This window comes from Dinoponera quadriceps, unplaced genomic scaffold (assembly GCF_001313825.1).
Source record: "Dinoponera quadriceps isolate SergipeBrazil2010 unplaced genomic scaffold, ASM131382v1 scaffold1395, whole genome shotgun sequence".
Classification (NCBI taxonomy): domain Eukaryota; kingdom Metazoa; phylum Arthropoda; class Insecta; order Hymenoptera; family Formicidae; genus Dinoponera; species Dinoponera quadriceps.
The window spans coordinates 34995-61895 of record NW_014556488.1 but is presented as its reverse complement, the minus strand read 5'-3'; the positions used below and the strand labels follow the sequence as shown (position 1 = coordinate 61895).

The following is a 26901-nucleotide window of genomic DNA, read 5'->3' as shown; positions in this document are numbered from 1 at the left end:
CGATTCGAATGGTGATCTTTGTACCTTGGAGATTTTCACTTGCGTTCTTTTTTTTTTTTTTTTTCAAAAGATGTGCCGACAATTTGTCCCGGGAGATAAAGTCGTTTAACTCGCAAAGAGAAAAGAAAAGAGTGCAAAGACGACCGTTGAATTAAAGAGGCGAAATGAAGAGCATGCGTGTGGGGGGATATCTAACACGACATTTTACTTCTGCTTGGTATTCTTGCTTTCTCGTAACGCACGCATCTCTCTCTCTCTCTCTCTTTCACTCACATTTTTCTATCGCGTCCTCTAGCTTTCTCTTTCATCCTTCTGCGTGTCGCGGCTCTGTAAGATATTCTTGATCTGAGATGCGAATAATCTGTTTCGGAAGTAACAAGAAATAAGAGGAAAAAAACGGACGAAAGATCCGGCAAAGTAGTTTGCGCGACGGCAAGCACGTGGGACCATTAACACGGGTTGTTTGGAATGCATTTTTAGGCCGGTCTCAACGGGGTTAAACCTGCCATCCCGCCTCGGGACCAAAAGAGGGCACCTGCCAGACCGCCGAAGGATAATCTGCGTCTGTCGACGCAGAACAATAATGTCGAAAGCAGCGACAACGCCAATGCGGAGCCGACGCAACAGCAGCTTCACTCCATCAGGAAATATCAGGTAGGGGACGAGAATATCGGCGTCTCCGTATTGTATCGTAAGCACGCGCGAGATAAGCGATTTGCACTGCGCGGCAAATCTCACAGAAGGAGAACACGTGACGGAATGTCCGTTTAGGGAGAAGAAGAAAATATGGACCACTTACGATACCGCCGTACTTTTACATGTCTCGCCATCAGAGTCATCAAGCGAGTTTGACAAACGTTACGTATCAATAAATGGGACCGCGGTAACTCCGCTTCCGCGTGACGCAATCATTGTCATAAAAAAAAAAGGAGATCCACGGTATTTGCATATTGGAAGAATTGACTGCGTAATAACGCGCGGTCGTAAAACGCCACGACGATTCTATCGTCGCGGCCGTAAAACTTTTTGCCTTCGTCGACGATGGAATTTACGATTTTGCCCTATGATCGAATTAAATCGTTAATGGGCAGTTCGGCCGGAAAAAGTGGGGGTTTTGTGGAAAGCTGTAACAGCCGTGAGAGTGGCGCGCGAGAATTTCGTATGGGAAAATAGTAATGATCGCGTTGCGTAACGATGCAGTAAATGACAGATCGTTATTTAAGAGAACGTACAATTCGCTGGCCACGTGAACATTTGCCCAGGAAATTGCCAGCCGATGACAATGGTTATTGAAGCGTCGCTCGACGTCGGCCGCGCTATAGTTTCCGAATCTCCTACTCCTCCGGCCGAAGTTTGATTGATAAATGAGTTCGCGGCGCGACCTTGCGTGTGCGACGCGAAATTAATTAATTAGGCACATCCGATCGGGAACATCTCCGTCGGACGAACGAAATTATTCAACAAACGTCAATTAGCGGCCGATTTTATTCATCATTTGTCGCCGTAAGCGCGAGTACATACGAGCGTGTGTTACAATGGTCAGTGTCTCCGAAACGCAGAGGTCGTTAGCCGGAAAAGCCAGAAGAAAGCTCTGAGAAAATCGTAGATAAGCCCCGGAACGTTTCGAGTGTCGGTGCTTGAAATTCATACGATCGCTGCGGTGTCTATGAGTGTGAAAGATGCCAGAACACCTTCTGTGGCTGGCGTCGTCGGGACCCCCGAGTATGTTTATCTTATAGAATCCTCACGCCGCTTTACCTGCCTTAAGTCAAGTGTGGCCTGGAATGTAAAAGGTTCCGTACAATAGTCTAAGATTACACGGCCCGACTGTAGCCTTACGAACTTTCGATAGTAGTGTGGACGTAGGGTGGTGACTANCCCCCCCCCCCCCTCCTTTTTTTGTCCGGATCTTCTCCCTGACCTCAGTTTCTTGATCTGCCTCAAGGAAACCGGCGCTCCAGAATTCCAACCCCACGCTCGTCCCGCTCGATATCTCGAAATACGCCACCAGCTGATATCTCAAATTGAATTCTGGCTTTTTATTAAACTTGTTGGTCGTGTTTCCTAAACAGTTTCTCCTCTTTCTTCATTTTTAATATTTGCCGCACCGAATTTTTCCTCCTTTCGAATGAAATGAAATTTTATTTATTACTCGACGTATAAAGTGTCGCGAATGAATTCACGTTACAGTTGAATTGCACAAAAGTTGCACGTATGCGCGTGCCATCTCGTGGAAAGCGTTGTTTTTTTTTAAAAGCCGGGATTTATCGGAATTCTTTTCACAGTCGCAATCATTAATACAGCACGCGTTGTCTAGCGCGCTGCTCCCCAAGCTCAGGTTCCACGGGAAACCTTATGTCCACTGTCGCGGTAAGCAGGGCTTCGCTGAAATATTTCTATCCTCACACGGCCGGTGCTGCGTCCGTTATATAAATGAAAATTACGAGGATGTATTTCTCTTCTCGCGCGACATTCTTTATCGTCAGCCACGCGCACGCATCTCGCGATTTTACGTCGGCGAAACGCATCGGCTGACTAACACCGGCTTTATCAGCTGACGTCGTCGGTGGGCGTAGATCACCGAATAACAGCGACGATAATAGCGAATTCAGTGAAATTCGCTCGCAAGTTGAAGATTCATCGAAGATAAAAGATGTGTTTCGTCAATCAGATCTCAATGAATATCGCTGCTGATGTCGAAAATCGACAATCTTAACGATGACACGTGCTTTGCTGAAAATAGAACGCGCGGAATTTGTTACGTCCGCACAGATGGAACATACGCGCATTGATGCGCCGTCAGATTTAGTTGACACTTGGAACTAAAAGCGTACTTCTTCTCTGAATATAAGCCGCTTCGGAATAATTGATCAGACGGCACATATTCACAGAGACGTTCGATCGTTCGTTCAAGGTCTCTTTATTTTTGCGCATAAGTTCGCGGTCGCCCTTGATATGCACGCCGAAATATATCGGACTCCTTGAAAGATGCTCTCACAAAGATATATTACTCAGGCATGGGAGCGGCTCACTTTCCTCACTTTTTCAAGAATGAAACTCACTCTATTTTAAACCGCTCCCATGCGTAATTATATGCTCCAACAGCAATCTCTCGGATAGCAATCTTTCGAAATCTTGGACGATTTCCAGGATGCGAGAGAGAGGGGTATCTTTTTTACATCTCGTGGTATATGGATCGTTTTTATCCGGTTATGTCGCAAACACAGGAGCAGTTACGGAAGCGAAAGGATGAGGAAGAGAGGCAGGAAATACTCAGTCGTTCTCTCCGCGGCTCTAAGAAGCTCCAGGCTTTGGAGAGCCACGCGACGAGTCTCTCTGGTCAAGAAAATCTTGCTTACGCACAGGACGAGGTGACCACCGGCATCAGTCGAGTTGCTGCGCAACCCACTCCGAATGCAGTCCAAGAAGTGGAGGAGCCTCCCAGACCCCTCAGTAAGTCATTTTTCTTCTCGCAATGCACTCCCGCGAATCGATTGTAAATAAGATTGAGAAAAATCGGCCGCGATCTTATTGTATCGCTCTTTTCATTTCATTTATTACGCTTCCTCTCTTCAATTTGTGAAATTGCCGCAAAGAACGTTTAGCAGATATTGTCGCTCGGTCAAATTCTTCTCTTCTCTTCTCGCACAATTCGTCGACGCGATGTAAATAATAACTAGAACACGAAAGTCTCTAACAAGTGTGCCTTTCGTATTTCAGCGTATGGAGAGGTCGTCGCTACGCTGGAGAGGCTGCAGCTTCAACTGCGGAATATTTCAGGTGCTCTTGGCATTTCGGGTTCAGGTGTCGAAGCTGAACTCGAGGCGGTCCGGACGCTTTTGGTGCAGCATCGATTTGCGAGTGCTCTGGCGACGCGTCACACTTTGAAGAATCGGCTGAGAGCGAGTAAAATCTTTAAACATCACGTGGACGACGCAACGAGCCTAGCGCGGGACGTACGTGAACACCGTGCAACGATAACGGATGCAACGATAATGGCGCTTGTAAGTAAGAACGTGATGTTTCAGTGCGTGGACATCCTGGAAAAATGGCAATCGTCGGCGACCGCAACAGGTGTCGGCGGAGCAGAAACAATAGCCGCGGTGGGGGAGTTAACGGGTATTCTGACGAGTTACGACATAGAAGCTTTGCTTCTCGCGCACGACTCCATCGTCTCGTATGTGGACGGCTTACAAAGGAAGCAGAGCCCGGCGTCTTCGCCGCCCAGCGGCCCGCCCAGCCCTACGAGCAGTTGGAAGGACTCTCGGGTGGTCGACAACATCAAGATCATCCGAATCGAGAAGACGAACGAACCTCTGGGTGCTACAGTCAGAAACGAAGGGGACGCTGTGATTATAGGTACGATACGATGCGTGCGATCCGCTCGCGTGATCCTGTCGACGACGGTTCTTTTCTAGGACGTGTCGTACGTGGCGGTGCGGCGCACAAGTCGGGCCTCTTGCACGAGGGCGACGAGGTTCTCGAGGTGAACGGAGTGGAAATGCGCGGCAAGACCGTCAATGAGGTCTGCGATATTCTCGCTGGTATGCAGGGTAGTCTCACATTCTTGGTGCTTCCGGCTCCGACAAGTCACAGAAATAATTTATCCAACAGGAGGGAAGACACGACACAGGTACGATATATTTAGCACATCCTACATGCGGGGGTGAAAGAGCAAATGTCAGATTCGAGTAACGAAATAACATTGATTACTTACGCTTACGATTTCTAGCTCAGAGAAACGTCAATACCATTTAAGGTACTTTTACCGCCTACGGTTTGCCGCGAATGTACAAAAGCGCATGCCACACATATGAACGCGTGACATTTCTTCTTTTGACTGTGAAACAAGAGACATTGCGCGTATAGAACAGAACGACTGTCCCAGTTTCGATGTATGGAAAAAAGAAAATTACAGAGTGACGATTGTGTGAAACATTGTCTGCATTTAGATACACATACGGGCGCACTTTGACTACGATCCCGAGGAAGATCCGTACATACCGTGCCGCGAATTGGGCGTGAGCTTCCAAAAAGGCGACGTGCTCCACGTAATTTCCCAAGAGGATCCTAACTGGTGGCAAGCATATCGGGAAGGCGAAGAGGACCAGACTCTGGCCGGCCTGATACCTAGCCGAGCGTTCCAACATCAGTGAGTAAACTCCAATAATTGGAGCAGCCTGCGATTGTATTACGGCCTGACCCACATTCGTATTCACAGACGCGAATCTATGAAGCAAACGATAGCCGGCGACAAGTCGACGGTGCGCGGCTCGAAGAAGTCCAGCACGCTACTGTGTGCGAGAAAAAATCCAAAGAAGAAAAAGCGAAACAAGTTCGGCTCGAGCTTCAACGACGATGGGTACCCCCTTTATGCGACAACTGCCATAGATGGTACGTTGGAAGAATGGTGGAACGATTCTTATTACAGATCACCGTTTGCCCACAGATTACGACAGCGAGGAAGTGCTGACGTACGAAGAAGTCGCCTTATACTATCCTCGTGCAAATCATAAAAGGCCAATTGTACTGATCGGACCTCCTAATATCGGCCGGCACGAACTCAGGCAGAGATTGATGCAAGACAGCGAACGTTTTGCCGCAGCGATTCCTCGTAAGTGTCTCGATAACCGATTCGGGGATGAAAGGAAGGAATTATTCAGAGCGTGTGTTGTTTCTCAGACACAAGCCGCCCGAAGAAAGACTCCGAGGTCGATGGTCAGGACTACCATTTTATTTCACGTTCTCAGTTCGAGTCCGATATCCTCGGTCGGAAGTTTGTCGAGCACGGCGAATACGAGAAGGCGTATTACGGCACGTCCGTCGAGGCCATCAGGACAGTGGTTAATTCCGGTAAAATCTGTGTCTTAAACCTTCACCCCCAGAGCCTCAAGATCCTGCGGAATTCGGATCTAAAGCCGTACGTTGTGTTTATCGCACCACCGAGCCTCGAGAAGCTCAGGCAGAAGAGGATCAAGAATAACGAGAGCTTCAAGGAGGAGGAGCTGAAGGACATAATCGAGAAAGCGCGCGAGATGGAGGACAAGTACGGCCACTTGTTTGACATGCTCATCCTGAACAACGATACCGATCGGGCGTATAATCAGCTTCTCACGGAGATCAATTCACTCGAGAGGGAACCTCAGTGGGTGCCTGCGTCTTGGATTCAGTAACCAAGAGCGACGTTGCAGCCGCGCTTAGCATCGTTGCACGTGCTCGGCGACGAAACGGCCAGTATTGCGGTATCTGTTTGCAGGACAAGCGCTTTCAAGCGAGGCTTCGCGCGAGTCTGATAGATATTTGAAGGACTGGTTCTTCTACAGGTGCCTGTTATATAGTTTTATGTTTCTTACGCAAATCTCTCGAATCTTCCCCGAGTTATTATACTGCAAGTACTACTACCCGTTTGACAGAGTCTTCCGCGTGTGTGTTGTCGTATTTTGGTGCCATGAAAACGATGGAGGATCATCATCGGAAGCAGAACCGGGAGAAAAATAAAGAGAAGAAATTTTCAAGGGGAGAAACAGAGAGAGAATACCCCGCAGGAAATTCGACAGACTATTCCCCGACTAGTAGATCGTTTGGAATAGAAGCAAGAGTATCCTCCTCGTGTATCCTCACACCATGACGGCGGGCGTTCTCGTGGCTCGGTTGCATCAACGATGTTTCGAATTTTGAGTGACGTGTATAATCAAATCGCGGACGATCATCGGCCGAATTTAATATTTAAGTTACGCTTAAATTTCGAACAGAGTCGCTGCAGCTCGGCCTACGTCTCGAAGTAATTCCGACTGAAAGACGTTCCTTCCCAAAGTATTTATGCCCTCAGACTGATAAACGGTTAATTGTTATAGATGCGCGATTATTCAGAAGTATCATCCTCGGTGCGCCAAAGCATAGCTCTACCGAGAGCGTATCTTTCGCTCTTTCTACATCATTAGCCCATTCTACGTGAGGAAACGTACCTGACGACTTGACGTCGTCTCCTGAGAGTGAAAAATTTCTAATTCTCGGCGACTCGTGAAAATACTGTGTAATTTTCTATGATCATGCATATACGTATACGTTTTGATAAACTTTGATAAGTGGAGGCAGCCCTCTCGATCCACATTTTTTAAAAGATCCCCACAGCGTAGCGAATGTTGACGCGTCGCGGAGTTCCGCGTAGAATATCTACCTTCTTTGCGTTGTATCGCATCATGTATCGTACGTACCGAATAAACCACACGCCGCATACGATCATAGAAAGTCGCATATTTTTTTCACGTGACTTTTGATTAGAAATTTTTGCCGATCCTGCTTCTATTCTAACCGAGCGCAAACCGTTATATCGTTAGGAAAAACGACAAGTAAAAAAGACGAGAGAAAGAGATAGGGAAAGATATTCCGAAACGACGATCCCGCGAAAGAGAGAGAGAATGTAACGATACATAAATATATCTCTTCGAACGCATGAGGAAACGTCTGCGATCTCGAAGAAGGGTGAAACTCGCTTACCGTTCGCCCTAGACAGTTTCGTGTTTGTTTAGAGAGCAGAAACTCGTGTTTCTAACCTGTAGATTCGTTAAACGCAATAGACTTAGACTCGACTGTGGTCGTCGGTATACAAGCTTTCGGAAATTTCGCGTAAGAAATGACAAACAAAAAAAAAACGATTGTTTCTCTCGAGTGTTTTTTTACAGGAAGCGATTACTATGATGCGTCAATAGGATAAAAAAAAGGTGTTTATCTGTGTCATTGTGTCGCTACGAATAGGGATCGATATGAAATAAGAAAAAAATAAAATAAAAGTAGTAGAGAAAAACCATCGCGGTCTTTCGTTGGAAATTATACGGTCCGGTATAAATCGCATCGTAGCAATGTGCGCGACGTGTGTCTTGCAGGTATTCTTGCGTTAAGCAATAATAATAATTGCGTATCAACGGAACGGGAGTCTGTTTTGTTTCCCGATGAATTTACACGACTCTGGTAAAGTTGGCAAAGATGTGTCATCAATTCGTCTAGAGACTGTGGGCTACTGTATCGTGATTAGATCAGTCGTAATGTTAGTCGATCGAGAAAAGATAGATGCACTAAATTCAATGTGAAACAGTTGTAAAAGCGGACGCGCTAGAGAGATGTCTTCGATGAAAAAAAAAAAAAGTCATTATCCCCATTTTTAGCTATTTAAATCAATTCTTCTAAGCAAATCAATGCGTGACGGTTCGTGCCAAGTATCAGACCGCATGTGAAAGGACGCAAAACTGAGATGTGCCAAATAATTCTGGATTATTTCCAGAGGAATCCAGGTCTTAAAAAAAAAAAAAGAAAAGAAATAATAATGCGCTCAAAGGCACCTTAGAATTTGTCAGTATACTGAGTATGTAAATAATTGTGCACTTGTATAGAAAAGAGAACAAGGAAAGGAATGTTGTTACTCGAATTATTATTATTTTTATAATTATATTGATTACTCAAATTTATTATTATCATCATTGACATCGTTATTGTATATTTCGTGCCCTTTTGTCGAGTGATCACGATAGACGAATGCTGTTGAATGGTCCTCTACGTAACAATGGATTCGGAGGAATCACATTTTTACCCAGCTCAGATATCTGTGTCAAATTAGCGAATCAAATTTTTGACAACAGTTCCTCACTTGGCAAACTTGTACGTTGACGAAGATTATGTCATAATTATGATCATTATACGTATGATTCTGATTGCCGTCATGATTATGTAAACACAACGGTGAAAGTATGTACATTATTATTCTTATAATTATTGTTATTATTCATATTATTATTAATTATATTAATTTTATGTGTAAAATAAACGTACAATTTCAAAGAGAGAAGAAAAGAATATACATATATATATATATATGTATATACACACGATGAGAAGATATGCGTATATACAAATGTATATACATCGTATATACACGCATACATGTATCGTTGGAGTCGAAGGATTACCGAATCTCGTCGAATATACGGCCAAAAAAGTCCCGGTTGCAAAAAGTAATATGTATTATTTCCACTGTTGTTACCGTTTCAGTAATACAATTCAACGTCAGAACATTAAAAGAACTTTTATTTCTCGTTGGTGAATAGAGACAAAGGTTCGTTCCGCTCGTCGTTTGATCACGTTGTTAAAGAATAAAAAGTTTATTTCGTATATTGTCAAGTGGTACTACCTGAAAAATTAAAGGTCCTCCGACCCGAGTCTCGCTGTTTGAAATGATCGTCCGGCACATAATAGTCGCACTACTACCTCGAATCTTTGTGAAGGACGGTGGCGGCTCGTAACGGAGAAATTTGGAACTAATTTTCCATGCTGCGGTCAAACCTTACTTCTAACCCACGGGCTTCTCGTCAACACCGCTAGGTGGCGCCAGGCAGGCAAGATTTCCGCTACAAGCCGCCATTAATTTTAACGACAAATCGAAGTCATAATTTTCAAACAGAGCAGCAGCTCGCATCGTCAAGCCAAAATATCGTTTTCTTTACGATCAGTATTATTTAACAACGAGCCGAACCTCTCAGTTTTCAAACAGTACGGCTTCACAACAGGTGAGAAGATCTTTTATTCCCGAATATTACGACGGGCTATACACCACCAACTTCTTTTTCTTCAGTCAGCGATCATCGATTGAACAATGTGTCGGATAGACATTGTCGCTATTGAGTAGTAAGGGTCCTACCCTTAACATCCACCCCCGTAATTTTACGTTTAACTAAAAGTTTCATCGTATGCGACCACAAATATGACATCGCGTTAAAATCTCATACGCGCATATATTCTCTTGTGTTATCTTGATCTTTTCAACGTAAGCGTTGCCTCATACGAGCGCAAGTCGCAACGAATTTGTGTATGATAAACTTTCAATCAAGGTTGATCGCGTGCTCGCTCGATGTATGACGAGTGGCGCCTACAGCAGCTGAGGTGGGCGTCGGGGTGATCCTCGGCTATCGAATCGCAGGGGCGTTCTGACCTATTTACGGGCCCTAGACCACGTTTGTCATCCCCGAGACCCGCACGTAAAACTGAATTGATAGAAAGCAAATTCGTCCAATTTACCGCTTTCGCAATTCGGCTGTTACGCAATAAGCCGATGTCGAGACGGTCCAATGAGAGAATTTGTCTCCCGAAAAGGAATTCTCCTCATTGTTCCGACGACAACGTATCGTGTAACAGACCGAAGAGATAAAGGGTTTTTCGGGCGAAAAAATCGCTCCCGAAATTGCGCGAATTTGGGGTTCGCTTTCTCTCGACTTTTCGGAGCATCGCCGCCGCCGGCGTCGCGAAGCTCGGCGTCGGTTCGCGCTGCGCCGGGGGCGGTGGGTGGCTCGGCCGCGCGCATGTTTCTTCTCCGACGGAAACGGATCGATGCTGGAAATAGCTCGGCCCGCAGGAGAGTACGAGGTGAGTCGCCTTCGCTTTCGGCAGGGCCTTCGTGCCTCTCTCTCTCTTTCCGACACCCGCTGCGTTGTTCGTTTCCGGAAAGTAAATAAGCTTCCGCGCCAATCGTCGTCTTCAAACGTCTGTCTTTTCTTCTCGGCGCGGCCGTGTCGTCTCCTCCTATCTCTTTCTCGAACGACCCGGGGGTCAGCGGGATGACGCGAAAAAAATGTGTACCGCATCGACGTGGCGACTGATGAGGCTGAAATCGTGAGTATTACGTGTGCACGACACACTCTCTCCAAGGGCACCGCTACCCCCCTTCGAAAGGCGCACAAGGGTGCTGCACCACCCCCGACGGTAGGCACACACGTAATTCGCGAATTGATCGCGAGCACCGCCGGAGGAAGCTGCTCTTTTCGGCCCGCAACAGGCGAGCTTGTTCATTGATCTGACGACGCAGCTCCGGAATCTGACGTAATCGGATCAACCGCTCCAGAATGTTCTCTTCGACGCAATTAGGACGGATGTGTTACCGTTAGCTAGAGACGTAGTTGTTGCTCCGCCCGTGATGGTCGCTTTCTGTTTGCACGTTCAATTGATTTTATCCCCGCAGTGGTCCGTGCTGCAGCTTACGCGGAGTAATAAGTGGTAGAGACACACGTACGTACATCACCGACTGACATTCCGCGCGTGCTAGGAAAAACGTCGCGTCGTTAATCGTAAGTTGTACCATTTATGCCCCGATTCCCCCGGTGTGCTATAGCACCTCATTTCATCTTTCCTCGGCACACTGGCTTGAAGAGGCGCGGTATCGACGATTTTTAGCCCTATTTGTAAGATAATAACGGTGCTTTTTCTTCAGTAAGCAGTTTTACACAGACATTAGAGATCACCGATGAATTTGAGAGGAGCGATTCGTCGTCTTAGAATTAATCAAGTAAGACTTTGCGCATCGAATCCTTCACGAAGCTGCGTCGAGGCGATCACGAGAGAAAATGCCGGGAATGAGAAAGATATCGCATAGCCGCTCGCGTTTATCTGAGGAAAAAAAATCACAGCAGTTTGTCCGGCAGTGACAGCACCGAGTCGTTGGCCCTTGTGCGCTTCGGCTAACCCAGCAAAGTCTAGTATGTAGAAAAGGTCATCGGTTTCCTATCTTATCCCGCGGTCGATTGTACCGTCGCGCGCGTCGTTTAATCATTTTTCATCGAGGAAGTTATTGATTTTTCTCGTCCGCGCGTTGTTTCTCCAAATCCGTCTATCACGCGAGCGCCTCGAGAGATCTCGAATTCAGACGGAGAATTCGCTCATGAGGGAAAGAGAGATGTCAGCAGCTCCGTGAGAAATTTTTACAAACGACCGAAATAGATGAACCACGCGCGTGTTGTCTCGGCTCCGAGTAATTGCCTGCAATCGGCAGCGGTCATTTTACGGGAAGACGAGATTTAATCGGAATAACAAGTCCAAGTTTCTCTCTCGTATTGCGACTGACTTCCGATAAAGTGTACAGGGTGTACATAGAGTCGCCCCGGAGGCGTGAGGAATATCATTACGACTGCCTCTCCTTGAAACGGCTGTAGAATGACAGATGCGATTGGTTATTGGATTTTGGATTTTATCGTTCGTAGTATGACCCAATTAAATATAAGCCAGATGGACATTTTTACGGAACATCGTCCCTGTGACGATGCTTTCACAGTAAATGGCGCTCTCTCTCTCTCTCTCTCTCTCTCTTTTGAGAGCGTGGCCTTATTCTTGAGAAAATGAAAGCAGCGAATTTGCATCACGCTTCACTTGACACGCCAATCGAGGCGCTGATTGCTCCCTTTTTTCACGAGCATAATGTGTAGTTGGGATTTTCATTAGTTAACGAGAGTTCAGTCTGGATGCTTGAAATATTGATAAACGTATAGCGCAGCCATGAGCGCAGGAAACAGCGGGAGACTCGCTCTTTAGAACGAGCATCAGCTTAACCTAAGCCGCCGCGTTTCAAGTGTGAGAAATTTTTTATGACACCATGAATATCGATGCGTATTTTCCTGCGTTCTAAAATTATTCGACCATTTGTCCGTTATAGCGTGGACTCGTTAATAATACGTGACGTTAAGACACAGTTTACGAGCGTAAACTGAATTTTCTCCCGTCACGGCGGTTCTTTCTTTTTTCGCGTATCGATCATAGTTTCACGACACACACGCGCGCGCGTGTACGCAGCGGTGCTTCGCAGAAGAGCTGCTCAGCGACCTGTGACAAAACGTAACTACGCCGAGGGGTCTGCGGAAGGGTGTTACCGCCGTGGTGTAACGTACAGCACGTGAGCTGCGTTTGATAGACGGGATGTCACATTCGTGGTTAATATCTCTGTTTCATCGCGGAAAGACTTCTCTCCCTTTAAAGAGTCGTCGCCGAGGGTAAAAAGTGGCGATTGGGATGTATCGTCATTGCCGACACGTATCGGAGGCACCGGTGTATTAATGAAATTCCATCGAGGTGTGTTGTTTGATTAAAACACGCCGTACGATCGTAGGCTTAATATTAGCGTATATAATACGATCGTTTGCAGCACACCTGATGTTTAACTTAGCATAAGATAATAAATACGTTTCGTTATACGGATTTGTCACGTCCGTACATTTGAAGGAACTTCGTTTCCAAAGTGTTATATCGTCGTAAAATTGAGCGAGGACCACACTCAACATCGTGAACATTTCGGTGGGATCGAGAGGTACATCGGCGAATCTATCGGTTTTCTATTTAAAGCGTGATTATTCGTAAAGGACGTGGATTTATAGAAGCTCTCAATTTGGTGATTCGCCGCGATCGTTATTCTTGCCTCATCGGACGACGCGGGGGAAAAGACGTTCGGCTACTGCACTGCGATCGATCGGCCTCTGGCAATGATCCCAGACGCAAATTTCTATCCGATGATGTACGAAAGAGCGTTTAGCACGCTTGATGTTGGCCACGCGACGAGAGAGAGAATATTACGCGCGGTCCTCCAACCGAACGTCTCTGCTTGCAGGAGCCTCTCGCGCACAACGGTAGGTCTTAGAGGATGCACAAACTAGCCAAAGGCCTGAAGAAGAAGAAAAAGCCGAAGAAGGGGAAGAAGGGCGCGGAGGAGGAGGAGTTCGATCCGGAAGAGCTCGAGCGTTATCGGCGCGAGCGGGCGGAGGCCCAACGGAAAGCCGAAGAATCCGGAGAGTCGACCGGCGGATCCGACGAGTGGAAGAAGTTCCAGGCGTTGACGGCCGGCGTCGACTCGGTCTTGAAGAAGACCCAGGGTGACCTCGACCGGATCAAGTCCACCTCGTTCTTTCAGCGGAAGGCGCCGTTGGAAGAGAAGAAGGTAGAGGAGAGGAAGTCGTCCTCGAAAAAGTGGGTGGGCTTCGACGAGGAGGGCAATCCAATCGAGCCGCCGGAGATCGAAGGTCAGGCCAAGAAGGAGGAGAAACCCAACGAGGACGGTTTCGTGGACGTGCCGGAGGACGAGGATGAGCCGGAGGACTCGGCCGATGAGGACATCTTCGACACCACTTACGTGGACGTTCTTCAGAATATCGATGTGCAATTAGCTTACATACCGGACAGCCCGACCGAGGAGGAGGCCGGGGACGATCCCTTCGACACTACCAACGCCGAGAAAGTACTCCGAACGGTCGACAAGAAGGGCAACAAGTTAGTCAGCCTAGGCAATGCCGTGGAGGTTCTGTCGGGACGAATCGATTATGTGAGCACCTGTAAACTCACCAAAGGCAGGAGGCCCAGGACTCAGCAGGATTTACTGTTGGACGATTTCGCGGAGTTATCGGCGGAAAGCGCGGAACCGGTGAAGACTCTGCTGGACGACGACAGCGATCTTCCAGACATCCCTGTTGACTTGACGAAATTGCCAGCCGTGCTAGCAAGACCGGAAGAAGCTGCGATCGAGGAGAACGGCCCGTTGGACATCTCCGAGTTTGAGGTGCTGAAGGAGAAGACTTCCGTCTTGGAAGAGATCCCCGATTTGGAGGACGGCGAGTTCGACTTGGATGAGTCGATTCGCCTCGAGCAGGCAGACGACCCGTTCGCGACCAAGGAAACGAGCGACTTTCAGGGAGAGATAATCGAGGCCAGCTTCGAGGCGGCCACCTTCGCCGACGAGGCCGATCCGTTCGACACCACCTTCGCGGATAACATCTTGCCGGGTAAAACGGAGCTCAAGTTTATCGAGAAGGAGCTGGAGGAATTGCCCGTTTCGGAAGTATCCATATCTCTGACCGACCCCGCCGGCTTCAACAGGGACTACGAGACCGGTTTGCTCAAGTTGGACGATGAACAGAAGGACGAATTGCCTAAGCAGGATCTGCTAGGTGGTTCCAGCACCGATCTCAGCCAATTGGCGGACCAGCCGATCGCGCCAATCGAGGAGATCACTTACGTCGATCCTTTCGACACGTCCGCGGTGAAGGAGCTTCCGCCCGGCAAGACGGAGCTGAAGGTTCTGGAGAAGGAGCTACTCGGCGGCGAGAACGACGAAGATTTCGATCCGAGGAAAGACGAGGCACAATTGGCCCGACCCCCCAACGTAGCTAGCAGCGAGGAGGAAGAGGAGGTGGTACACTCGAGAAACGAGAGAAAGACATCCGGCCGACCGGCGGTCCTCGAAATTCTCACGAAGGCGGTCGCGTTCGAGCTGCCGACACCGTCGAAGAGACCCGATCTTCTCGCGACCAGCGAGGAGGAGAAGACTCTACCTTCCAAGCCGTTGACACCGTACTACTCGCAGAAATCCTTGGAAGAGTCACTGCCGGTGGAGGAGGACGATGTCGATCCCTTCGACACCAGCTTCGTCAATAACGTCGCGCCGGGCAAAACGGAGCTCAAGCTCATCGAGTCGGAGCTGTTGAAGCAGGAACCCATGCTGCCCCACAGCCTGAGTGATCACGACTTTGATCCGAGAACCAACGCGGAGCCGACCACCAGGAGGCAGAGCGACTTCACGGCCACTTCGTTCGGCAACTTGAAACAGTCCTCCTGGCCGCGGAAGGTAGAGGAGCAGGAATACCACCGACAAGAGAGCCTGTTGGACGCTGAGGTCGAGGTCGACGCGAAGCCTCTGACACCTAGGATCGAGAGCAAGCCTATCGAGGAAGAGATCTCATACGTGGATCCTTTCGACACCTCCATCGCGACCAACATCCTTCCCGGCAAAGCGGAGCTGAAGATATTGGAGAACGAGCTGCGGCGGATACCTCAGCAGCCACCGTCGAAACCCGTCATCTTCCCCGTGGGCAAGGCCGACGATTTCCATCCCAGAGCGGACGAAGCGAAGGACTTTTTGGCGTTGGACGGACAGGAGGAGACCGGCGACAAGGTATTGACGCCGCAGCAGAACTTGATCTCGGATCCCTTTGATACCAGCTTCGCCACCATCGAGCCTGGACGGACCGAACTGAAATTGCTCGAGTCGGAATTGATGAAGTAATACCGTCGCGAGAGCGGATTCTCAAAAATGCTCGATCCAGTTGAAATCGTCCGAAGGGAGATCCGCTTATCAACGCGTTCGACACGCAGATCTCGTCGCGCCGTTGGTTAATCTTTTTCACTCGACTTTACGCTCGCAATGGATCCCAAGGGCGGAAATCCGTTCCTGATGGACGATTACGCGGCAGAGACGGCGGGCGGTCCGCAAGGCTCGAATCCTTTCCTGCAGGATTTCGCCGACACCGCGAGTTCCGGCGAGAATCCATTCTTGAACTTCACCGGCGGCCAGACGACGGTCGACTCCACCAATCCGTTCGCCTCCTTCGGCATTGAAAGTACCGCGCCGACAACCGATACACCAGCAACCAACGTATTCACTAGCCAACCATCCGACGGTGACTTCGTCACTGCGTCCGACAATGCGAGCGTGGTGGACCTCTTCGGCGCGACAACGCAGTCGAGCACGGTGGTGAGCCCGCCCCCGTCGAGGAACGGCAAGCTGCCGCCGAGACCACCGCCACCGAGGCCACAGCCGCCGGTTAAGAATACGAAGGACCTCATACTGTCGGTCACCGGGGCGATGGACGCGACCTCGAACCATCTTCTCGATCGCTTGCAGATGACCCGAACGCCCAGTCCCACACTGATGCACTCTCCGTCGCCCACTCCGGAGCACAGCTTCGCCGATCTTCTGGACGTCGACAGCAACGTGCCGGATCTGATCCCGGACGACAGCAGGAACGTCGTCGAGCCGCCGAAGGACATTATGGACCTCTTCGACGCGCCCAACACGGACGTCGGCGCGATCTTTCCCACCTCCGTGAAGCAGGACAATCCTTTCGATCAGCCGCAACCTGCTTTCCCGATGGAGAGCGACCTCGGCGGCGGCGGTGAGAAACGGCCGTCGGTTAGCTCCGTGACTCCCTTCGAGGAACCCGTCGTCGAGCAGCTCTTCCAAGGTTCGTACTCTTCATTGAATTATCCGACGAAAAATCGAGTTTCACCGAGTTATCGCACAGGAGCGGATGAGATTCCCACCAGCGCGAATTTCTTCGACACCACCGCGACGACGCCCTTCGACGTCACCACCGCTCAACCCTTCGCCTCGGATCTGCTCGGTGACTTCGGCGAGACGGCGAAAGAACCCGCCGGCGGCGGCTTGATCTCCACCAGCCCCATCCCTGGAGCGGAGTTTCCCGAGGCTTACCGGCCCGAGCTGGACAACTTCGCCGCGACGACCAAGGCGATCGAGGACACCGGCGATTCGTTCGACGCTTTCGCGTCGAAATTCGACAAGGCCGCCGAGCCGGAGAGCAACGGGGACCCCTTCTTGGACGCTTTCGGCGGACCAACCGCCATGGATACTTCCAGCGACGGTAGGTGGACGTTGCGTTCGCACCTGCGGATACTCATCGACGTCGGTCTCTTTCAGTCTGGGGAGACTCATCGGCGGCTGGCTCGGAAACCGCGGTCACCGGTTTCGGGGAATCCGACGGCTTCGACTCCTTCTTAAGCATGACAGCTCCGCCGCAAGATACGAAAAAGGCCGAGTCCGCGGAGTCGGACGAGGAGCCGGATTTCAGTGTCTTCATCAAGTGAGTGTGAAAGAAAGAGCGAGAGAGAGAGAGAGAGCGTGTTTTCAACACGTGATGTTTTTCAGACCGAAGGAAGGGGATCAAATCGCAACAACGGAAACTGGGCCTGTACCCACACTGGCGCCGCCACCCAAAAGCCCGCAGATACCTTCGTACACGGACTCCTCGTCGCGCTTCAATCCCTTTGATAAGTCTGGAATGGCGCAGGACGCAGCGATATCCGAAACCGCTCAGACAGCCGAAATGGCTAGGACGGATTCCCAGGTGATTCCGTGTATCTCACGCGTTTCTGACGACACGAAGAGATCGCGTTCTGAGCGAAGAAATGCGCTTGTAGGAAACGCCGCCCACTCCATTGTTCGACGAGGACGTCAGCCAGCCGCTCGAGGACTTCCCCAGGGTGACTTACACCGGCGATGGCTGGGAGATGCAGCTGCGACAGCCGAACAAGAAGAAGATCACGGGGCAACGATTCTGGAAGAAGATCTTCGTCAAGCTGGTGTTTCAGGGCGACAGCCCGACTCTCCAGTTGTTCAACAACAAAGACGACAAAGACCCGTTTCAAGAATTACCTCTGCTCGCCTGTTACTCGGTTTCGGACATCGGTGCCCAACAGTTCGATCAGTATGGGAAGATCTTCACGGTGAAGCTGCAGTACATCTTCTACAAGGAAAGGCCCGGCGTGCGACCCGGCCAAGTGACGAAGGCGGAAAGACTCACCAACAAGCTCAGCCAATTCGCCGCGTACGCCATCCAGGGGGATTATCAAGGGGTCAAGGAGTTTGGGAGCGATCTAAAGAAATTGGGTCTCCCGGTTGAGCACGCACCTCAGGTAAACGATTTTACGACGACAAGCCGGCTGCGATAATATCTCGGTGTGTAAATTAAGTCGCGATTTTTTCCAGATCTCCCAGTTATTCAAGCTCGGTTCCCAATGTTACGAGGACATGAAGCAATTTTCTTGCACCGTCGAGGAGGCTCTCTTCAAGCTGTTGGCGCACCGAGATCGAGCGCTAAATTACAAAATGGAGGAGGTTCAGATAACGGTAGTGGATGAACTGTACGTCGAGCAAAACTCCGAGGGCCACGTGGACAAACAGATCGCGCGTGTTCGTCTCTTCTTCCTGGGGTTCCTCACTGGTAGATATTTCGTTTCGCATTTTATCATCGAGATACACTCACTGTAACTTGGAAAAGTCATGAGACTTGACCTTCATCTCGCGTGTTTTCCTGAAATTTAATTTCTTCCTTCAGGTATGCCCGATGTAGAATTAGGAATAAATGATATGTGGCGACAGGGTAAGGAAGTTGTCGGTAGGCACGATATCATTCCTGTTGTAACGGAAGAATGGATTCGCCTGGAGAACGTCGAGTTCCATGCGTGCGTCCAGCAGGACGAATACGAAAAGTCACGGATAATAAAGTACGTGGCAACTTTGCTGCGATAGAATGTTCGATCTACGCTAATCTACACAAATCTAACGATCCTTCGTATAATTACACATAAAAGAATCCTTTGCATGTGTTGTCGCTAAAAGTTATTTAAAAAGAAAAGAAGAACTAATGCAACATTTGACACGCATGTAACTAATTTCCCCTAACTAACATATCCGAAGGTTCAAGCCGCCGGATGCATGTTACATCGAACTGATGCGGTTTCGTGTAAGACCGCCTAAAAACAGGGAACTGCCGCTTCAGCTGAAAGCTGTTATGTGTGTCACTGGTAATAAGGTAATTCCTTTCGTATTTAACAGATAGAGACCCCCTCTTCTCGTTGCGGCCAACTTTCCTAATCACTGATTCGTTTGACACCATCTTACGTACCATCAGGTGGAGTTGAGAGCGGATATTCTCGTCCCGGGTTTTGCATCCAGGAAACTAGGCCAGATACCATGCGAGGACGTGATGGTTCGATTCCCTATACCCGAGTGTTGGATTTATCTCTTCAGGGTGGAGAAGCATTTCAGGTATGGCTCGGTGAAATCAGCGCACAGAAGAACCGGCAAGATTAAGGGTATCGAGAGATTCTTGGGCGCCGTCGATACGTTGGAACCGCAGCTAATGGAGGTCACTTCCGGTCAGGCGAAATACGAACATCAACATCGCGCTATCGTGTGGAGGATGCCCAGGCTACCGAAAGAGGGACAAGGTACCGATCTTCTCTCGTTTCGTCCTAAAAGTATCCTGTTTCACTCGAGGTTTTCATTTCATTTCCTTTTACGCGAGCCAATTGAGCGATTTCGTGTCGTGAAGAAAGGATCTTTAAACGAACGAATTCAAGCGTTATCCCGCCGCCTCCAATATCGTTTATTTGCTCCCCAGGCGCGTACACGACGCATCAGTTGGTTTGCCGTATGGCTCTCACTTCCTACGACCAGATCCCCGAAACTCTCTCAGAATACTGTTACGTGGAGTTTACGATGCCGGCGACGCAGGTGTCCCACACGACCGCGAGGAGCGTCAGTCTCCAAAACAGCGACAGCGACGCGCCTCCGGAGAAATACGTGCGGAATTTGTCGCGTCACGAATACAGGTGAGTCGATAAATTCCTACATCCTAACACCGAGGAGAGAACCCATTGTCGGCGTCTCTTCAGGGTAGGTATCGAGCACACGCAGGGAGAAGGGCCGGGTGCGTACGTCTCGGCGACGATCTCGAAGAAGATACCGGAGTCCACGCCGGAAGCTCACAGCGAAGTGTCCGACACGCCAGCCGAGTCCGATTCCGACTCCTCGGAGTAATGTGGACGACCGATCGATCATCCGCGTGGTAATAATAATTAACAGGAGGAGAAGAGCGTGTTACGTTAAGTCGATCACGGCAGTCGCTTAAGAAGGTGAACATAGGTAGTACACCGTGTACTAGTTTGTACGCAGAGAGAAAATACGCGCGAATCGGTCGTTTCGCAAGCCCCCCNCCCCCCCCCCCGATAATCATCCTGCGAAAGCGTAACACTTGGTGCGAGAGTCTCAGTCCATCGGCTCAGAATCGGCGGTTACGACCGAATAAAACGGAACCAGGTCGGCAAAGGCCGAAATAAGTCGAGATTCGCAATAAAAATATCTCACAATCCGGCACGAGATGCCGAACACGAGATTCGAACGAAATAATTAAAGTGCGCACGGCAAAAAGATGATCCGCTTGAAATATCTGGTAGAGCAAAAACTGCAAGCGTCTGAATTATCCTCATGAGGTTCGCTTTCCCTCCCGTTCGAATTGCAGGCTGGGGAGGGTCGGAGAAGTCTCGGCCCGCATTCGCGCGTAATATAGTGGTTAATGACGAGTAAGTAACAGGAAAATAACATGTAAGGAAGGACAATACCGCTTTTTCGTTCAGTTTAGCTCGTTAAGTCGTAGAACACTCGCAGTGAAGAAGGCTTTGTGTCCATGACGTTTCAAAGGCGCGTCTCAGCGTTCTCTCGAAGCCCCATAGATGATGAAAACAGCCATTCTCTTAAACGGACGGACAATAAATGCTATTCATAATTAGACGCGCGGTTTTACCGTACTACAAACATCATTATCTAAGCGTTTAAGAAATTTTCACGAAATTGATAACATTCTAATGATTCCTCTATTGAGTTCTCCGGCGAGTGAAAAACGCATCGCTCTCATATCTTGCAGATACATCACGTCGTCGTTGCGATCAGAGGGCAACCGTTTGTTAGATGTCATTATGATTTTCTTCTTGACACCAGCATATCCCATTGTTTGAGCTTACAGATGATCTATGCGTATCGTTATCTAGTCGTTGGTAGGTGCTATGAATTACCGATCAATGATCACGTTTATTCGTGTGTTAGGGCCTGTAGGTTAATGTGCGGACAACAATAATAATGAGGTATCGACAATTCTACAACGGGAGTGTGTCTAATGCGTGCGTATTATTATAAGGTTGTGCGAGAGTTCGTCTAGTCTCTAGCAATACTTGCGTAAGAGCGTAGCCATAGTCGATTGAATGACTAATTTCGAAGAAGCGAATAATCTTTAAGTGCTTGTAGCGGTAGAGAGTTGTAAATTCTAGAGGTAAGTTTCTGTTTCCTTATCGTTTTACTTTGTCGTTAATGGTCGGCACGTAACATGGCCGACCTGTCGCAGAAAAGCAGCGTACCAAAGAATAGGATTAAGGTGGTATCAGTGACATGATACGCGCGAGATACGTTCAAGTATAGAAAAATCTCCAGTAATTATATATATATATATATATATATGTATGCTATAAAGAATAAGCTAGTCGTGTTTAGAGCATCTATTTAAGGTATTGAAATAATTAGAAACGTAAGTTTCCGTTATGTTTTGAATTTTTTGTTTACACGTTCTCAACTTGCAAAATGCCTGCAAGCTAAAAGGAGTCTTTCTAGTCGTATTTATTAAGAGAATCGTATGTGACGAATATACGTCAATCATACGTTAGTTGTTGTAAGATCTAGATTAAGACTCGGTTAAGCGTAACTTCCGCCAACACTCGGCAGTGTATGCCAACAAAGTCGTAGTGTAAGCGCGTCTGTTAATCATTAATTGTCACTCTGATCCGCGACGACGTAAATTCGATTCCATTCCCCGGCGATGTCAAGTCAAATTGCACTTTCAATTCGAGACTGGCACGATTAAAATAATGAGAAAATGCGTTTTCACCTCACATTTATTGTTTAAATTGAAATTGAAACAGCTTTGCTGGATTTCTCCGTGTTATTTCTCTCGCAACATATTGTGGGTAAATTTGTTAATAATTTATTATCTCACCAAAAGTTTCAAGTGTGCGAGAAATCGGCAAAGTCCAACATCGTCGGAATCGACGATGCTCTTTTCGGCTTTAGAAACAACGCAAAGCTTTCCGAGCTACAGTGTTAAGGTTTGTTTGAGTTTGGTATCTTAAACGGATTTTGGGCAAGTTCTTCACGGAAGCTTGCACCAAGACGTGATGTTTCCAGCTCGTGATCTCAACATACGCGTAATCGTACCGTCGTGCAATCCAGAACGGCGCTCGTGTATCTAAGCAAAGAAAAAAAAAAACACATAATTACAGTTAAACGTTGCATGTATAGATTTTAGAAAGGAACAAGTAGTTGGTGAATAAATGTGGTTCTCTGACGTGTTTGCAATGACTCTGCGAAAGAATGGATGGCGGTGAAGTGAGGAGATTGGACGCGATATGTATTGGAGATTTTCAATATTCCACGGAAAAGGGAAAAAAGAAATATATTCGTCACATGTTTCTTGTGATTCTGCGTTTGCTTTCTAATAGCCTTTCTTTGTCCCGGAGGGAGGAAGAAAACAGAGTTATAAGAAAGACAAACATATACGCAGAAGTTACAAAGAAGTTACACAAATTGTCTCTAAAGTTATTACACTTTATATAAACGGCGCATTACGATGCAACTAGTTGGTTTGATTTATAATCGTATTTTAATACACAATCACGTAATGCGTTAGAAAGCTCATTGTAGCGTAGGGTATGATATACAACTCGAGTTAGTTTCGTGAAATACGGTTATATTCTCCACTTCTGTAAAGAGTATAGTTTTCGATGTTAGCATGTGTGCGAACAAGTTAGGCGTGGTATTAGCATCACAACCTCCATTGCAATATATAAATGTGCGTATTGATCGATCCCTCGCATTATTTATCCCCATAATATGAGAATTATATCGTAGAGGCGAACCCTGTTGATTTGGCATCAAGGAACTAATTGTAAAGGAAAGCGTATGATAATATAGAGCGATCGTTGCCCCTATCATAATATAAAATGTTCTGTACAGGTGAAGAGAGTCTGTAAAGATAAAGTCTAGTCGCGCTTTTTGTGAAACCGATATATTCATATTTAGCAATAGAAGATACGAAATGTGAGAGAGATATTGCAGCGAGCGGTGCATATGTGACGCAGAAATGAGGAAATAATGTGCGAGAATACTGCTTTTTTCTCAATTTGCATTCGATCACCCTTAAATGAGATCATCGTAAGAAGAAGGCTTTGTTGCGCGCTTTGATCATGTATTTGCCACGAATAAAGAGCTTTGTAAGAAGGTTTCGCAAGAAAATTACATCGGACGATGTACTTGAAACTCGAAATCCTTCGATACATATGCCAAATTCTGCTACATTGATTTTAGAGAACCGTTCTTTTTCCTTTTGTATCGGGGCGAGTTATCACTTACGAAAAGTCTGCCAAAGAGATAACGAACTGTACGATTCAACATGTGTTCAAAGCAAATTAATTTTTTTACACCGTTAAGATTCAGCGGAGAAACATTGAAGCACGTAAATGTATGTTTTGTCAATTCACGTAATATCGATGTTAAAATTGCACGTCGCTTGTGTGACGCCAGTGAACATTATTTTAGCGGGTGATAACATTTAAGGGTTAATCGACATCAACCTCGCTGTGTGAATCTGTGCCGTGTCAAACGCTTAAAGTTTCGTTTCACCGTGGCAAATAGCAATGTATGCAAATATTACCGAATAAATAACTTAAGTTACATATCGTAATCCAGAGCTTTTAATAGAATAACAGTGCGAACTCAGCATGCGTGTGAGCGGTGTTCCTTCTAAGCTACGCAAGCGCATAAGTCACACCGACGTACAAGCAAATTTTGACCAATTTGATATCGTGTGTACTTAGTATTTTAGGTTTGTTTGTAAACGGTGGCTGTCGCAGAAGGCCCTCCACTTTTCTCGCGGACGCTCCGAGGCAATTAGAGGGAACATTGCGCGTATAAGACATATATATATATATACATATATGTATGCATGTATAAGTTGTTGCAATATGAAAGTAAACCAATGTTTCCCCAATTTAATTTAGGCACGGAACCTCGGAATTTCGCGGAATTCCCGACTGTAAGCTTTTATATCGAACTGAAACAATAGATCGCACACAACAATAGCAAGAGTAATAAACAAAAGGATGCACGAAATTTACGATTTAATTGCACTTTGATTTCAAGAGAGAATTGTTTACAAGAGTAAGTAATACTCAGAAAATTATGTTATCGTATTCCCGAAGCAAGCAGTGTATTTCTCGGGAGCAGGGAGAGGGAGAAGGGGAGACATTGAAATAAAGCGTATATATACAAATATAATACCCGAAAAATATGAATAACGTAATACAGAAAGTCACATCGATTCGTTCACTTGTTAAAATTTCCTCACCGTTACCTACCGAATGTGAAAACTTCTCCACGTAACGTCTGACCAGCAGCAACTGATAGATCGGCAATCACCAGAATATTTCTTCCTGTGCAAGATTCATGGTGTAATAATACATTGTTGGTATGCATCGCGGTATCGGTAATTTTAAGTCACTGGCATTTCCGCGCTTTGGAATTTATAGGGCGATCGTTAATCAACGAACGGCGTCGCAAGAGAGGGAAATAAAGTTTTCCTCGAAAACTTCTCCCATGAAAATCTTGATCGAGAGAGCATTCCATTGAGAAACGAAGATACTAAACTAAAGAGCTCTTTGAATACTGAAAACCATTCTCACTCAGTGTTTACGTATGTACACTTTTCTGGGATAGGGATTCCTAAACTATAAAAGAGAAGGAAAGAGAGTATGTCTCGACAGATGCTACTTTCTACCAGGAAAGATCCAGGCAGAAATAAAAAAAGAAAAGAATCAGTTAAACGGTCGACGAACTTTCACTCAGAATATGTCATACGAACAGTCTATAGGAAAAAGGAAAATATCGTCGGAGACATTGGCCTGAGACACTTTCGGGAGTTTTTGTCTTAGGATAAAGCGAATTTGCGTTTTAAGTTGAGCGAGCATGTTGCAAAATTACAATTTAGACGCTGAGACGACACGAATTATTTTCGCCGTTGTGGCTATACGCTCTTGTGGTGATGCTGGTATAATTCGCGTGTAACTATTATACATATAGTAGACACTTTTCTCGCGAGTCCGCAAATTAACGTAAATTAACAGATTGTATAACGTAGAGAACAGTGTGGTGCGTAGATTAGAACACTTTTCATTTCGGTTTCTCAATTTGTTTCACCTTCTCGAAAAGGGCATCAGCCCTTTCCCAGTGCAGCTGAATGATGATGAATGGAAAATAACACATAAAATGAAGATTAATTACAGTAGCTGAGTAGCTATCCTTTGATATAGAATCGATAGCTTCGTAACTTTAAAAATCGTAACTTATAAATATATACATATGCGTGTGTGTAATGATGTAATGTGTAATTATACGTGTACCTATTATTTTAATTGTACTCTAATCCGTATTACATAACCCTGTAATGTATACAAAAAGCACCAACGTGACGAGAGCAGAGGCATTTCAAGGGTTCTTCTCGGCTTGTATATTAATCTACAAGTGTGTGTGTATATGCATGTATGCGTGTGTGTGCGAAAGAGACCATTTTTGAGAGCAAAGACGAAACAAGCGTAACACTGTTAGCTAATGATATCACCGATAAATTCTATGTATCGATAAATAATATAACATTGTTTAAGGAGGATGAAGATTAACCAAGCCCCGAAGTTGTATTTTTCCGACAAGAGTGATCTCACAGACGCTTCGCAGCCTTCCGTTATAGTGATTCTATTTTCTGATGTGTACGTTAATTTTCCCTCGCTTGTTAGAAAACAAACAGATAACGAAGAAAAGATGATTGAATCATTCCTCCAATCTCGTTACATTAATTTTTAACAATACGATAGGGGAAGGTAATGTTGTGAATCGTAATAAAATGTAATGGAAAATATATGATATTTTTTCCAGACAATTTCTCTCAAACATCAACATGGTGTCGCTGATAACTGATAAGCAACGATATTAGTTACATATATATATATAATGACTACCAATATGAAATACTCAGCAAAAAATAATATGATAAAATATCTCCATGCCAACTCTCTCTAATAATTCGCTCTCCTCTCATCATATGTATGAACATTGCCCCGAACAAACGTACGTCAAAATTTTTCGTGTATAGCATAACTCCTTCATTCTTAGTCCTTTTTTCTATATATCAATCAAACAGTCCGATTAAAATTCCGGGTCCGGCCAAGCAATCGCGCGCAACGTTCTTCCAATTTTCATTTTCGTAAGTACAAGATAAGAAGGCGCAGCATCAAGTAGATATATGCGCGCGTAACAGTTTGCATAACCTGTTTTTTACGAATATCCATTCAATTAAATGCATAGCTTTCTTTACGTACGATTTCTTTACAATCGATATTACACTTTTGCGGTGCGTGTGAATTTAAAATTCATTTCTATTCTCCCCTTTCCTAAATAATGTAAACGATTATATTATGCGTGTTGCATGTGTCCAAAATATGCGTTGACATCGACGAATTGAGAAAATTTGAGAAAATACTCCATTTATTTTGGGCATAAGTTTACTCCGGTGTTTAAACTCGGTGGCGAAAAAGAACTCAGAAGCGGATATTGGACACGAATTGTAAAAGAGGGAAGGAATGAAATTGAAAATTGAT

At 46.6% G+C, this 26901-nt stretch overlaps 2 protein-coding genes across 8 annotated transcripts in view; both read left to right on the top strand.

The window, feature by feature from the left end:
* Positions 1–8462, top strand: part of LOC106747595 (MAGUK p55 subfamily member 5-A) — a 45682-nt gene extending 37220 nt beyond the window's left edge. For all 7 annotated transcript variants that reach the window (XM_014625252.1, XM_014625254.1, XM_014625255.1 and 4 more), the window contains 9 exons: positions 481–654; positions 3228–3453; positions 3721–3956; positions 4029–4359; positions 4419–4633; positions 4953–5152; positions 5222–5394; positions 5450–5614; positions 5683–8462. In XM_014625252.1, coding sequence (XP_014480738.1) covers positions 481–654; positions 3228–3453; positions 3721–3956; positions 4029–4359; positions 4419–4633; positions 4953–5152; positions 5222–5394; positions 5450–5614; positions 5683–6173 — 2211 coding nt within the window. In that variant the 3' untranslated portion in view covers positions 6174–8462. The remainder of the gene's footprint in view (positions 1–480; positions 655–3227; positions 3454–3720; positions 3957–4028; positions 4360–4418; positions 4634–4952; positions 5153–5221; positions 5395–5449; positions 5615–5682) is intronic.
* Positions 8463–10416: 1954 nt separating this feature from the next.
* LOC106747563 (protein stoned-B-like) lies at positions 10417–26180 on the top strand. The gene is made up of 13 exons (XM_014625204.1): positions 10417–10656; positions 13412–15852; positions 15973–16814; positions 16875–17231; positions 17288–17450; positions 17516–17714; positions 17788–18282; positions 18356–18590; positions 18705–18873; positions 19067–19181; positions 19281–19599; positions 19773–19983; positions 20047–26180. The coding sequence occupies exons 2-13, from the start codon at positions 13445–13447 to the stop codon at positions 20189–20191; spliced, it is 5658 nt and encodes a 1885-aa protein (XP_014480690.1). The 5' UTR covers positions 10417–10656; positions 13412–13444; the 3' UTR covers positions 20192–26180.
* The last annotated feature ends 721 nt before the right edge of the window (positions 26181–26901 follow it).

What these genes read in the sequence shown, in the direction of transcription:
- LOC106747563 (XM_014625204.1), top strand. Translation starts at nt 13,445, where the DNA reads ATGCACAAACTAGCCAAAGGCCTGAAGAAGAAGAAAAAGCCGAAGAAG. An exon ending in GATTTCAGTGTCTTCATCAA is followed by an intron (nt 17,451 to 17,515) that starts GTGAGTGTGAAA and finishes GATGTTTTTCAG; the next exon opens with ACCGAAGGAAGGGGATCAAA. An exon ending in TGTGTGTCACTGGTAATAAG is followed by an intron (nt 19,182 to 19,280) that starts GTAATTCCTTTC and finishes ACGTACCATCAG; the next exon opens with GTGGAGTTGAGAGCGGATAT.